General features: G+C 44.5%; 1 protein-coding gene across 1 annotated transcript in view; it reads right to left on the reverse strand.

The window, feature by feature from the left end:
- MFAP1 (microfibrillar-associated protein 1) overlaps positions 1-13,432 on the reverse strand; it is a 20,906-nt gene extending 7,474 nt beyond the window's left edge. The window contains exons 1-6 of the mRNA XM_011941166.1: positions 13,121-13,432; positions 5,200-5,419; positions 2,941-3,070; positions 2,494-2,681; positions 1,235-1,343; positions 972-1,132 (exon numbers count right to left, since the gene is read on the reverse strand). Coding sequence (XP_011796556.1) covers positions 972-1,132; positions 1,235-1,343; positions 2,494-2,681; positions 2,941-3,070; positions 5,200-5,419; positions 13,121-13,199 — 887 coding nt within the window. The 5' untranslated portion in view covers positions 13,200-13,432. The remainder of the gene's footprint in view (positions 1-971; positions 1,133-1,234; positions 1,344-2,493; positions 2,682-2,940; positions 3,071-5,199; positions 5,420-13,120) is intronic.
- Positions 13,433-14,344: the final 912 nt, after the last annotated feature.

Consider the following 14,344-nt stretch of genomic DNA (forward strand, 5'->3'; position numbering starts at 1 on the left):
TAATGTAGTGTAGATTATTTGAGTGCCACAAATTCTTCCCCTCACAGTATGCATGCCCCTTTTCAAAAAGTATGACTTTGCTGCTTCTCCTATCCGGAGGCGGAGCTTGTAGTGAGCTGAGATCCGGCCACTGCACTCCAGCCCGGGCAACAGAGCAAGACTCCGTCTCAAAAAAAAAAGAAAAAAAAAAAAGATTCTGCTCTAATGTAGTGTAGATTATTTGAGTGCCACAAATTCTTCCCCTCACAGTATGCATGCCCCTTTTCAAAAAGTATGACTTTGCTGCTTCTCCTATCCAGAGGTGGAGTCTGTTTCTCCACCTGCTTAAAGCTAGGTTGGCCTTGTGACTTGCTTTGACCAATATGTGGCAGGATTGATGTATGAGTTCTGGAACCTAAGTGTCAGAAGACCTTGCCCTCTTAGAATGGTACCCTGAGACTACTATGTAAGGAAGCCAGTCTAACCCAGTGAAGGATAAGTGAGGCATCCTAACTGATAGCCATCAACTACTACTAGACATGTGAGTGAAGCCCTTTTAAATTTCTAGCCCAGTCAACTGTCTAGCTGGATACAACGACATAAGTGAGCCCAGGTGAAATCAGTAGAGGAACTGTTCAGCCAACCTCCAAAATTGTGAAAAGTAATTGTTTTTTCAAGTCACTCAATTGTGGGTTGGGCTGTACACAGTAAGAGGTAACTGCTAACAGTTACTAATTTTTGTGTCTACTAGGAAACTAAAGGGAGCACTGGCTGGCACTCTATTATGGACACACATCGACAAAGTGTGTTTCTCTTCCCTGATTTCACTGTAACAAGTGAAACTCACGTTCCAATTACAGGAAACTCACCCAGCAGCAAGAACTCTGAAGATGGCTAGAATGGAACTCACAGTAGTTAATGAGTCTCAGAGCTATCCTGCTAGAAACCTGCTCCACTAGCAGCATTAACTCTAGGCTCATCTTTTTACTCACGCTTCTCGATCTTCTCTGTCCCTCTTGATTCTTTTTAGCTCCCGAACTTTCCATGCCTCATATTCCTCCTCGTCATTTTCATCATCAGTATTGAGTGCATCCAGTGCAGCCAAGGATCGCTTGTTCTCTTCCAGCTCTTTCTTGGTTTCCTCTTCGACAATCTGGGTAGGGAGAACAATTCGGCTTGGACTTCCTTACTCTCCTCAGACAAACCTGACTACACTATTTTCTTGTACTCAATCCTTGCAACCACTCCCCAGTACCTTGAGTGTGTACTTGCGCCTCTCCTCTGCCAGGCGTTTTGCTTCCTGCTCCAGCTCCTTCTGTTTCAATGCTTCGGCTTCACGTTCTTGAACTGTCACTCGGTCCTTCCTGCATCACAAAGGTCCTGTTAATTGCCTAAAGTCCTTAGAGTGGAGTGCTTTGTTCCCCTAGACCTAGTCCCATCCAAATCAGACGAAACCAAACTCTTTGGCTCTATTATTTTCAAAGAGCAAAAAACGTTGAGTCATCCCAGGTCTTTTTTTCTTTTTTGAGATGGAGTCTCACTCTGTCTCCTGTGCAGTGGTATGATCTCAGCTCACTGTAATCTCCGCCTCCTGGGTTCAAGCAATTCTCTGCCTCAGCCTCCTGAGTAGCTGGGATTACAGGCACCTGCCACCACACCTGGTTAATTTCTTTGTATTTTTAGTAGAGATAGGGTTTCACCATCTTGGCCAGGCTGGTCTTGAACTCCTGACCTCGTGATCCACCTGCCTCAGCCTCCCAAAGTGCTGCAATTACAGGCATGAGCCACTGTGCCCGGCCATCATCCCAGGTCTTTGGAGCACTAAAATCATGTTCATCTTTGAGAACTGCCTAGACAGCAAAGAACCTGCTGGCCTGTAAGTAGTAGGATTTCTAGCTATCAAGAAAGGAATAGGAATTTGCTCGTTGAGTTTAATTTTGTGCTTAAAAATATATGGCCTTGGCTGGGTGCGGCGGCTCATGCCTGTAATCCCAGCACTTTGGGAGGCTGAGGAGGGTGGATCACCTGAGGTCGGGAGTTCAAGACCAGCCTGACCAACATGGTGAAACCCCCTCTATACTAAAAATACAAAATTAGCCAGATGTGGTGGCACATGCTTGTAATCCCAGCTACTAGGGAGGCTGAGGCAGGTGAATCGCTTGAAACCGGGAGTTGGAGGTTGTGGTGAGCAGACATGACGCCACTGCACTCCAGCCTGGGCAACAAGAGCAACACTCCATCTCAAAAAGAAAAAAAAAAAAGGCTTTGGACAGATATATGCTATATAATTGAAAAAAGAGATGTGAAAACAAACTCAGGTTCTCTGCTAACACCAAGATATTCCTCAGCAGCTCATCTGGCAAGGCTACAGCACTAGCAAAAGCACTTTCACTCAGTGCTTAGATTTCACTCAGTGCTTAGATTTCAGAATAGCACAACAGAAAACAGACTTTTGTTTCCACGCCTGGAAAGTGGTAATTAAGTGGATTCAGATCTGGCTGGTGAGATACTTACTTTCGAATGAAGACTGGCTTAAGGCGAGGCTCCATCTCATCTTCACTGTCTGTGTACTCTTCATACTCAGACTCTGATTCTGACTCCTCTCCAGAACGTCCCTCATCTTCCACTTCCATGACTTCCATCTCTTCATTTTTCCTCTCCTGTGCTCGCTGACGCATCATGCCACGCCGCCGCTCTATTTCCTATCAAGTCATATATGTAAGCCAGTCAGTCAAATGGCCTATGGCTTTTTGTTTTAGTCTCATCAAACCCAACAAATTCAAATGTAAAAAAACACAACTTAGTACCATTCTATTTTTAGTCCTATCCCAACAAACAAGGAACATGATCAGAGTCCTGCCAAAAGCAGTGATCTCATGTTTTTAAGGCTTCAACAAATGAGCACTGGCGTCAACTTTTTCTTATATCCAGAAAAAAACTTCCCATGTTCCTTTATCATACCTCATCATCAATTTCCTCCTCCTCTTCTTCACTGCTATCTTCTCGTTCCATGCGCCAAGCATCTCCTTCTACTTCTGAGTCACTCTCTCCTACCACTTCAGGTTCCACTATTTTCCGATGTCGAGCCAATCTGAAAAACAGTATCTCCAAATGTGACACCAATGTCATAAAAATGAAGTAGCATCAACTGCATTTCCACAGCCACACAGTACATTATGTTTGCCTTCACTAATACTGAAGTCTTTTTTTTTGAAGCAGGGTCTTGCTCTGTCACCTAGGCTGCAGTGCAGTGGTGAGATCTTGGCTCACTGCAACCTCTGCCTCCCAGGTTCAAGTGATCCTCCCACCTCAGCCTCCTGAGTAGCTGGGACTATAGGCATGCCAGCACACATGGCTAATTTTTGTATTTTTTGTAGAGACAGGGTTTTACCATGTTGCCCAGGCTGGTCTTCAACTCCTGGACTTAGGCAATCTGCCCACCTCAGCCTCTCAAAGTGCTGGGATTACAGGTGTGAGCCACCATGTCCATCCAATATTAAAGTATTGAGGTGAGGGAAACTGAGGTACAGATTAAAGAAACTAGACTAGGATGTCAGAGCAAATAGTCAAGTTGGGCCTGAAATACTAAACATATGTTGAGGCATCCTAAGGCACTACATACAGCAAGCCAGCAAACTCATAGGGATGCATTGGGATTTTTTTTGAGACAGAATCTCACTCTGTTACCCAGGCTGGAGAGCAATGGCGTGATCTCGGCTCACCACAACCTCCCCCAACCAGGTTCAAGCGATTCTCCCTGCCTCAACCTCCTGAGTAGCTGGGATTACAGGCGTGCACCACCACACCCGGCTAATTTTTGTATTTTTACTAGAGAGGGGGTTTCGTCATGTTGGCCAGGCTAGTCTTGAACTCCTGACCTCAGGTGATCGCCTGCCTCGGCCTCCCAAAGTGCTGGGATTACAGGCGTGAGCCACCAAGCGTGGCCTGCATTGGGATATTTTCAATAGCTCGAGGTAATTCAGTTTCAACATTAAGTCACACTACATTCCTTTTGAGAATATCGTATCTTCGTGAAATTGGGTTTTGGTGGCTGCTGTGGTAAAAAGTAAGTATAGTGTGAAAATCAATATAAAACAAGACATGAAAAAGTGACAGTGCCGATTCCAAGGTCTGAAAGGCTGTCAGTGTCCAATAGGCACACAAATTCCACTAGTAACTGTGGTTATGTGAGAATGAATAAAAGTGTTTTTTTCCCCACGGGCACTGTAATTTTATTTTTTTCTTTTTCTTTTTTTTTTTTGAGATAGAGTCTCACTCTGTCACTCAGGCTGGAGTGCAGTGGTGTGATCTTGGCTCACTGCAACCTCCGCCTGCTAAGTTCAAGCAATTCTCTGCCTCAGTCTCCCAAGTAGCTGGGATTACAGGTGCCCACCGCCATGCCTGGCTAATTTTTTTGTATTTTTAGTAGAGATGGGGTTTCACCAAGTTGGCCAGGCTGGTCTTGAACTCCTGACCTCGTGATCCACCTGTCTCGGCCTCCCAAAGTGCTAGGATTACAGGCGTGAGGCACTGCGCCCGGCCATGGGCACTGTAATTTTCAAGTGGCAAAGTTATTAGGACATAAATACTTATTAAGTTACTTGGCTCTAACTACTTACTAACTAAAATAAACAGAACTGTTTTGGCCCAGGAGCTCTGTGAAAAAACCCCTGGGATAATTATGAACGGTGAAAGTTCAGGACCCCTGGTCTGCTCTATTAAGGTAATGTCTCAATCAATACATAACATACAAAATCCCTCACTGGGAGGCTCTCTTTCTACCATGAGACCTTTATGAGGTCTTTTCTCCTACTTCAGTGTCATTTCCCCTTATTAGCATTTAGAATAAGCATATGTATAAAATCAATTTACCAAAGTTTATAAAACATCTTTGTTCTAAAAAGACTCCCTTCAACAGCCAACGAATGGTCTGTGTTTTCTATTCCCGTAAGGAGTTGAGTAGGTCCTTTAGGCCAGAAGTAACCTGCTGTTTTCTGAAGCTGCCACTTTGTAACTTTGGTCATGTAACTTTCTTAGCCCCTTTGTGCTCTTAGTTTCCTCCTTTTGTGAAATGGGGATAACAGCACCTTTTTCATAAAGCTATTGTATGGATTACAAGAATTAGCAAATGTAATCTACTTGGCAGTACTATTCAAGTATTAGCTTTATTATTAAGCTGTAGAGGTTCATGTTCAAGTAAAACACAATCACAGACATTACCTCTCTTCCACATCTTCACTAATACGGTTCTGTAAACGCCGTAGCCGGGGGTCACTAGATGAATCCTCCTCCTGTTCCTCAGGCTCTGCTTCTTGTTCTTTGGCTTTCTTAATGAACTGAAATTCTTCATCCTCCTCATCTGAGGACTCCATAGGGGCATAGTCTGGCCTCTTTCCGGACACATAACGCTTTACCTTCACTTTTTCCATTGAAATCTCACCTGGGTGAGAAAGATAACTTATGTTTCAGTAGCCTGTTTCTCAATGTGCTTCATCCCATCATAGCCTTTGCAAATAGAGCCCTTTATTCATAGTAGACAAGAGTCTAAGCAGAAGAAGAGAGCCACTATCCAACCATCTATTCATCTAATGGTGTTTTCCTACAAAGGCCAAGTCATGAGACTGCCTCCTTGTGAAAGCCAACACTGATGATAATGAGGCTTACCTTGAGTACAATGAAGTGGAGGAAGGTAGGCAGTTAAACAGTAGGAAGAAGTCCCCCGCAAAAAGGCAGACTGCATCCATCACAAATTCATGGCATCCCACCTCAACTATACCCTTAAACAAATTATTTGTAACAGTGCCCACCACATAATAAGGATGATTTCTGCAGGAACATAAAACTAAAATGCTGCTCAGGCATTCTTGTAGTTCCCTCTGGGATTTCCATGGCAGCCTTTATAACATATTGCCACATGACTCAATATTCTAATCTTACCTATTTCTACCTTATTTTCCTTTACCTTATGTGTTATGAAACCTGCAAGAGTAGGTAATCTGTTATAAATACAATTCTTCTTTTTGAGACGGAGTCTCGCTCTGTCGCCCAGGCTGGAGTGCAGTGGTATGATCTCGGCTCACTGCAACCTCTGCCTCCTGGGTTCAAGTAATTCTCCTGCCTCAGCCTCCTGAGTAGCTCGGACTAAGGCGTGTGCTACCACGCCCAGCTAATTATTTGTATTTTTAGTAGAGACGGAGTTTCACCATGTTAGCCAGGATGGTTTCCATCTCCTGACCTCAAGATCCACCCACCTCGGCCTCCCAAAGTGCTGGGATTACAGGCATGAGCCACAGCACCCAGCCTACAAATATAAACAATTCTAGTGAACAAAGAGAGACAGTGAAAACTAACCAACTTATTTTATGAGTATAACCTTGATAACCAAATTGGACAGTTCAAAGGAAAACTTTAGGTGGATTTCACTTACAAATACAAAAATATTAAATAACAGAGCAAATTTATCCCAGTGATATAAAAACTACCAAAAAAAAAAAAAAAACCAAAACAAAAAACCCCTAAGCCAACACAACTTCTCAGAATTTAGCCCAAGACTACAAGGATAGTTCAACCTTAGAAAATTAATGAGGGAGCCAGGTGCGGTGGCTTATGCCTGTAATCCCAGCATTTTGGAAGGTTGAGGCAGGAGGACTGCTTAAACCCAGGAGTTCGAGACCAGCCTGGGCAACAAAGTTAGACCTCATCTCTACTAGAAATAAAAAAATTAGCCGGGCATGGTGGTGTATGCCTGTGGTCCCAAGCTACATGGGAGGCTGAGGTGGGAGAATCACTAGAGCCCAGGAGGTTGAGGCTGTGGCGAGCCGTGACCACAGGAAGGCACTCACTTCAGCCTGAGTGATACAGTAAGACCCTGTGTCAAACACAAAAATATATATAGCTGGGCACAGTGGCTCATGCTTGTAATCCCAGCACTTTGGAAAGCCAAGGTGGGCAGATCAGTTGAGGCTAGGAGTTCAAGACCAGCCTGGCCAACATGGCAAAACCACGTCTCTACTAAAAATACAAAAATTAGCCAGGTGTGGTGGCACACACTTGTTAATCCCAGCTACTCAGGTGGCTGAGGCAGGAGAATCACTTGAACCTGGGAGGTGGAGGCTGCAGTGAGCTGAGATCATGCTGCTGCACTCCAGCCTGGGCAACACAGTAAGACTCTGTCTTTAAAAACAAACAAAAAAAAACCCCAAAAATATATATGTAGATACAGACAATGGCAGGGAAGCAATATACTATTTTTACTTTTGTAAATTTCATTTTTATTTGTTCTTTTTTAGGTAGAGAAAGGGTCTTGTTATGTTGCCCAGGCTGGCCTTGAACTCCTAGCCTCAAGTGATCCTCCAGCCTCAGTCTCCCAAAGTGCTGGGATTACAGATGTGAGCCATCTCAGCCTACTTTTTTTTTTTTTTTTTGAGACGGAGTCTCGCTCTGTCGCCCAGGCTGGAGTGCAGTGGCCGGATCTCAGCTCACTGCAAGCTCCGCCTCCCGGGTTCACGCCATTCTCCTGCCTCAGCCTCCCGAGTAGCTGGGACTACAGGCGCCCGCCACCTCGCCCGGCTAGTTTTTTGTATTTTTTAGTAGAGACGGGGTTTCACAGTGTTAGCCAGGATGGTCTCGATCTCCTGACCTCGTGATCCGCCCGTCTCGGCCTCCCAAAGTGCTGGGATTACAGGCGTGAGCCACCGCGCCCGGCCCAGCCTACTATTTTTTAAAGTCACATTTAAAAAAAAATAATAGATACAGCAGACTTTATACTTAATGATAAAACAATAGAACCATTCTATTTATGTATTTATTGAGATGGAGTCTCGCTCTGTTGCCCAGGCTACAGTACAGTGGCACCATCTTGGCTCACTGCAACCTCCATCCCCCGGGTTCAAGCAATTCTCCCTACCTCAGGCTCCTGAGTAGCTGGAATTACAGGCGCCCACCATATGCCTGGCTAATTTGTGTATTTTTTAGTAAAGACAGGGTTTCACCATGTAGGCCAGGCTAGTCTTGAACTCCGGACCTCAGGTAATCCTCCAGCCTCAGCCTCCTAAAGTGCTGGGATTACAGGTGTGAGCCACCACAACTGGCCAGAAGCATTCTCTATAAAAATCAGTAGGCATGCAGCTGGCCGTGGTGGCTCACACCTGTAATCCCAGCGCTTTGGGAGGCCGAGGCAGGCGGATCACAAGGTCAGGAAATCGAGACCATCCTGGCTAACACAGTGAAACCCCATCTCCACTAAAAATACAAAACAATTAGCCGGGCGTGGTGGTAGGCGCCTGTAGTCCCAGCTACTTGGGAGGCTGAGGCAGGAGAATGGTGCGAACCCGGGACCTGGAGCTTGCAGTGAGCTGAGACAGCACCACTGCACTCCAGCCTGGGCGATAGGGCAAGACTCTGTCTCAAAAAAAAAAAACAAAAAAAACCCAGAAAACAAAAACAAAAACCCAGTGGGCATCCTAACGTTGTCCCTATCACACCTTCTAGTCAACACTGTATTATGGTTCTAATTTGGGCAATAAGGTAAAGTTATAAGGATGTTAAAGGAAGAAACTGTCATAATTTGCAGATTATATGGTTGTCTTTGTAGAAAACACAAGATAACAAATAGATAAACTAAAAGAGTTCAGAAAAAATGCTAGATAAAAAACTTATTTCTAAAAATCAGCATATCTGTACATTAGCTACATATAATCAGAAAGTACAATTTTATTTTTATTTATTTATTTTCTCGAGACAGGGTCTCACTCTGTTGCCTAGGGTGGAGTGCAGTGGCGCAATCATGGCTCACTGCAGCCTCAACCTCCTAGGCTCAAACCGTTCTCCTGCCTCAGCCTCTGAAGTAGCTGGGACTACAGGCGGGCAACACCATGAAGGTCTAATTTAAAAAAATTTTTTGTATAGACAAGGTCTCACTATGTTGCCCAGGCTGGTCTTGAACTCCTGGGCTCAAGCAATCCTCTTGCCTAGGGTCTCCCAAAGTGCTGGCATTACAGGCATGAGCCACCATGTCTGACATATTTTCTACTTTTTGAGAAAGGGTCTCACTCTGTTACCCAGGCTGGTGTGCAGTGGCATGATCACAGCTCACTGCAGTCTCAACCTCCTGGGCTAAAGTGATCCTCCCTCTTCAGCCTCCCAGTAGCTGGGACTACAGGCAGGTACTACCCAGGTAATTTTATTTTTTTGTAGAGCACTGTATTTTTTGGGGTCTCGCTATGTTGCCTAGGCTGGAGAGAATACAGTATTAAAATACCATTAATAGTCACAAGTAATCTATAAGATACTGAGGAATAAATCCAACAAACAATGTACAAGGATTTTAGGAGGAAAAATATATAATTTTATTGAAAGATAAAAAAGATCTAAATAAACGGAGAAATATTTCATATTCAAGGATGAGAAGATGGCAACTGCACCTGAATTAACCTATAAATGTATAATCTATCATTTTAATGCAATTCCATTAAAAGTTGTCTCCAGGCTTATTCCAAAATCATATGGAAGAATAGGAGGCCCCAAAACACCAAGACAATGCTGAAGAAGAATAAAACTGATGGGGGCTGGGAAGGAGGGGTGGGGCCTAGTTTACCAGATATGTCACTGATCCAGGAAGTACACAGAGATTAATGGAACAGAGTAGAGAGAAAAAAAAAAACTTATATGAGAACTTGAGTATACTATAGGAATGGCATTAAAAATCAGTAGAGAATGGATGGGCTAATTCATCAACTGAGAAGGGACAACTGGCCAACCATATAGTAAAATTAGACCTCTAACTTCCACCACAGACACAAAAATTCCAGATGGATTAAAGACCCAACTATGAAAAACATATCTTAAATATTTACACTCCCTACTGGACTGTAAGCTTCCTAACTTATAATCTGTCTTGTATAAGTGTGTATTGACTTCAATGTAATATATACAAACAGAAGATAGAAAACCTTTACAATATGAGTATCTGTGATCTCAGTGCAGGGAAGGATTATTTTTTAAACGATATACAAAAAAAAAAGCTAAAACCATAAAAGATCAAGTTGATAAATCTGATAATACTAAAACTAGAAACATCTGTGTAAGAGAAGACTCCATAATTAAAAGACAAGCCAAAAAATGAGGAAAAGGATACTATAGATTTGGAATATATAAAAACAAAGCAAACAAAGTGGGTGACTGACAGAAACAGGTAATTCACAGAAAAGAAAACCTAGAGAGTTTATTAGACACATGAACAAGATGCCCAGCATTGGCTGGGCACAGCAGCTCACACCTGTAACCCCAGCACTCTGTGAGGCCCAGGTGGGCGGATCACCTGAGGTCAGGAGTTTGAGACCACCCTGACCAACATGGAGAAGTCCCATCTCTACTAAAAATATAAAATCAGCTGGGCATGGTGGCCCATGCCTGTAATCCCAGCTATTCAGGAGCCTGAGTCAGGAGAATCGCTTGAATCCGGAAAGTGGAGGTTACAGTGAGCCGAGACGGTGCCATTGCACTCCAGCCTGGGCAACAAGAGTGAAACTCTTTCCTCTTTCTCAAAAAAAAAAAAAAAGGCCCAGCATCACTAGTAATCAGGGGAATGCAAATTAGAATAATGAGACACCATTTCAATACCTGTCAGATTGGGCAAAAAATGTAAAAATTTTATATAACCAAGTGTGTAGATGATGAATATATGGGAAATAAAGCTCTTAAGTTCTCGAAGTTTGTTTTCTTTCTTTTCTTTTTTGAGATGGAGTCTTGCTCTGTCAGTCAGGCTGGAGTGCAGTGGCGTGATCTTAGCTCATTGCAACCTCTGCCTCCCAGTTTCAAGTGATTCTCCTGCCTCAGCCTTCCAAGCAGCTGGGATTATAGGCGTGCGCCATCACACCCGGCTAATTTTTGTTATTTTTAGTAGAGACAGGGTTTCACCATGTTGGCCAGGCTGATCTTGAACTCCTGACCTCAGGTGATCCACCTGCCTCGGCCTCTCAAAGTGCTGGGATTACAGGCCTGAGGCACCATGCCCAGCCTTTATTTTAAGAGACAGGGTCTTGATCTGTTGCTCAGGCTGGAGTGTAATGGCATAATTATAGCTCACTGCAGCTTTGAACTTCCGGGCATAAGTGATCCTCCTGCTATGGCTTCCCCCAAGTAGCAGGAGCATATCACTACATCCCGCTAATTTTTAATTTTTTTTTTTTTGAGATGAAGTCTTGCTCTTGTCCCCCACACTGGAGTGCGATGGCCTGATCTCGGCTCACCGCAACCTCCACCCCTGGGTTCAAGTGATTCTCCTGCCTCAGCCTACTGAGTAGCTGGGATTATAGGCGCCTGCTACCACACCCAGCTAATTTTTGTATTTTTAGTGGAGACAGGATTTCACCATGTTGGCCAGGTTGGTCTTGAACTCTTGACCTCAGGTGATCCACCCGCCTCAGCCTCCCAAACTGCTGGGATTACAGGCGTGAGCCACCAAGCTGGACCTTAATTTTTTTCTGTAGAGATGGGGGGGGGTCTCGCTATGTTGCTCAAGCTGGTCTTGAACTTCTGGCCTCAAGTGATCCTCCTGCCTCAGCTTCCCAAAGTGCTGGATTACAGGTGTGAGCCACTGTGCTCCACAAATTCTTATGTTCTTACAACTTACTTTGAGGAGCAATTGGCAGCAGGTACTAAATAATGCTAGTATTGGCTACAGAATGACAAATGCAGAACTGTTTTTCTTTTTTTTTTTTTCCTTTTTTGAGACAGAGTCTCACACTGTGGCCCAGGCTGGAGTGCAATGGTGCGATCTCTGCTCACTGCGACCTCCACCTCCCGGGTTCAAGCAATTCTCCTGTCTCAAATTCCTAAGTAGCTGGGATTACAGGCACCCACCATCATACATGGCTAATTTTTTATATTTTTATTAGAGACGGGGTTTCACCATGTTGACCAGGCTGGTCTCGAACACCTGACCTCAGGTGCTCTGCCCGCCTCAGCCTCCCAAAGTGCTGGGTTTACGGGCATGAGACACCATGCCTGGCCGCAGCACTTTTTTAAACAACGGGACAACCACCTGCCCTTCAGTAGGGAATGAACTGTGGATTACACTCTATTTTATACAAGGGAATTCATAAGCTGTTAAGATGAATGAATTAGATGTATAGGGATTTTTTTTTTTTTTTTTTTTTTTGAGGCGGAGTCTCGCTCTGTCACCCGGACTGGAGTGCAGTGGCCGGATCTCAGCTCACTGCAACCTCTGCCTCCCAGTTTCAAGTGATTCTCCTGCCTCAGCCTTCCAAGCAGCTGGGATTATAGGCGTGCGCCATCACACCCGGCTAATTTTTGTTATTTTTAGTAGAGACAGGGTTTCACCATGTTGGCCAGGTTGGTCTTGAACTCTTGACCTCAGGTGATCCACCCGCCTCAGCCTCCCAAAGTGCTGGGATTACAGGCTTGAGCCACCGTGCCCGGCCGATGTATAGGGATTAAAAGATAATTCTTAAAAGCCATGTTGAGACTAGACACGGTGGCGTCTACTTGGGAGGCTGAGGCAGGAGGATAGCCTGAGCCCCAGGAGTTCGAGTCCAGCCTGGGCAGCATAAGTAAACTTCTATGGACAGCAAAAGAGGGACCTTATCCCGCACAATGCCCTGCCAACAGGCAGTCTCTATCTATCTAGTCTGATACTATGTATATATTCTGCTATATACTTAAGTTCCTAATTATTAGATTTATATATATTTAAGTTCCTTAGTAATTATTAGACTAATAATACATATATTCTAGTATTTATATGTAATTAGTGATATATTCTAATCATTATATATGTTAGAACAAAATCATATAATCTAGAATACATGTATTAAACATATATTCTGATATATACTTAATTTCCTAAGTAACTAATATTTTAATATATGTAATATACATTATACATATGTAACACTAGTCTAACGAATTTGTGGAGGCTAAGAGAGGTGCTTGCTGAATATGAAAGCAGGCCACAGGAACAAGATCGGATGCAAGGGGGTGGGGGTGGAAAGGTCCAAGAACCTGGGAGCCAGATCTTAAGAGCTGCAGGGGTTGGAGTGGTGTGTCCGGGAGAGGTCTGGAGGTTGCTGGGGCCTGAAGGGGTTAAAATTCGACTGGGAAGAGGGTGTCAGCACCGTACCTTTCTCATTGCGAACTGGGACGGCCCCAGCCGTAGACTGAATGGGCGGTTGCTTCATGAGAGCGCTTGGGACCGACATGTTGATGGCAGCGACGGTGATTCCCGAAACTTGACTAATTCCAAACAGTGAACACCAACAACGTCAACGAAGAGAAGAAATTCCTTCCACCTAAGTACACGAACACAGCTGCGCGACTGATAGAGAAACTACTTACGGATGAGCTAGATAAACCGGAAATACGTCACGAGAGGATTGTGGGATGGTGGAGGACGTTTGGGCCCCCACAGCTAGGACGTTGAGTCTGTTTCTGCGCATGCTCATCGGCTGCCCGCGTGTCCTCTACGTTGCAGAATTTGGAAGCTGCTTTTGGCGGGAAATTTTGCTTCCTTTGGTCATTGCTGATGGGACTCTGCGGTGAGGAAGGTTCGAATGAAAGATTTTACGTGTTAGCTTGGTTTGAAGCCAAGAACGGTATAGTGAATAAGAAACTCAGGCGACAGTGAGTTAGTTTGTCTGGCTTGTTGAAAGCTCAGAAGAAGTAGAGTTTGATGGAATAAAAATCTTGCCAGTAGTATCCGATTAGCTCAGTTCATGAGGCCAGGGTGGGCTGTGGTGCAGTATTTGGTGTCACAGGGCAGGTGGTGCTGATTTAGGCCAGTGACCAAAAAGAAAAAATCTCTCAAGGTGCCTGGGACATTACCTGCCTGAAATCCCAAAACTCCACTTTTCGGCTTTCAGGTTTTTCCAGTTTCTGGAAAATACCTATTAGAATACATTCCTGATTGGAAAACGTTTGTGTTTAAATATCTAAGTAATTATTATTATTTTGAGACAGGGTCTTCTTCTGTCACCCAGGCTGGAGTGCAGTGGCTCGATCTCGGCTTACTGCAGTCTCCACCTCCTGGGTTTAAGCGATTCTCTTGCCTCAGCCTTCTGAGTAGCAGGGATTACAGGCGCCCACCACCATGCCCTGCTGATTTTTGTATTTTTAGTACAGATGAGATTTGACCATGTTGGCCAGGCTCAAGGGATGAGCCCACTGCGGCCTCCCACAGTGCTGAGTGCTGGCGTGTGCCACCACTCTCAGCTAATTTTTGTATTTTTAGTAAAGGTGGGGTTTCACGGCCGGGCACGGTGGCTCAAGCCTGTAATCCCAGCACTTTGGGAGGCCGAGACGGGCGGATCACGAGGTCAGGAGATCGAAACCATCCTGGCTAACACGG

This window comes from Colobus angolensis, unplaced genomic scaffold (assembly GCF_000951035.1).
Source record: "Colobus angolensis palliatus isolate OR3802 unplaced genomic scaffold, Cang.pa_1.0 Scaffold199, whole genome shotgun sequence".
Taxonomy (NCBI): domain Eukaryota; kingdom Metazoa; phylum Chordata; class Mammalia; order Primates; family Cercopithecidae; genus Colobus; species Colobus angolensis.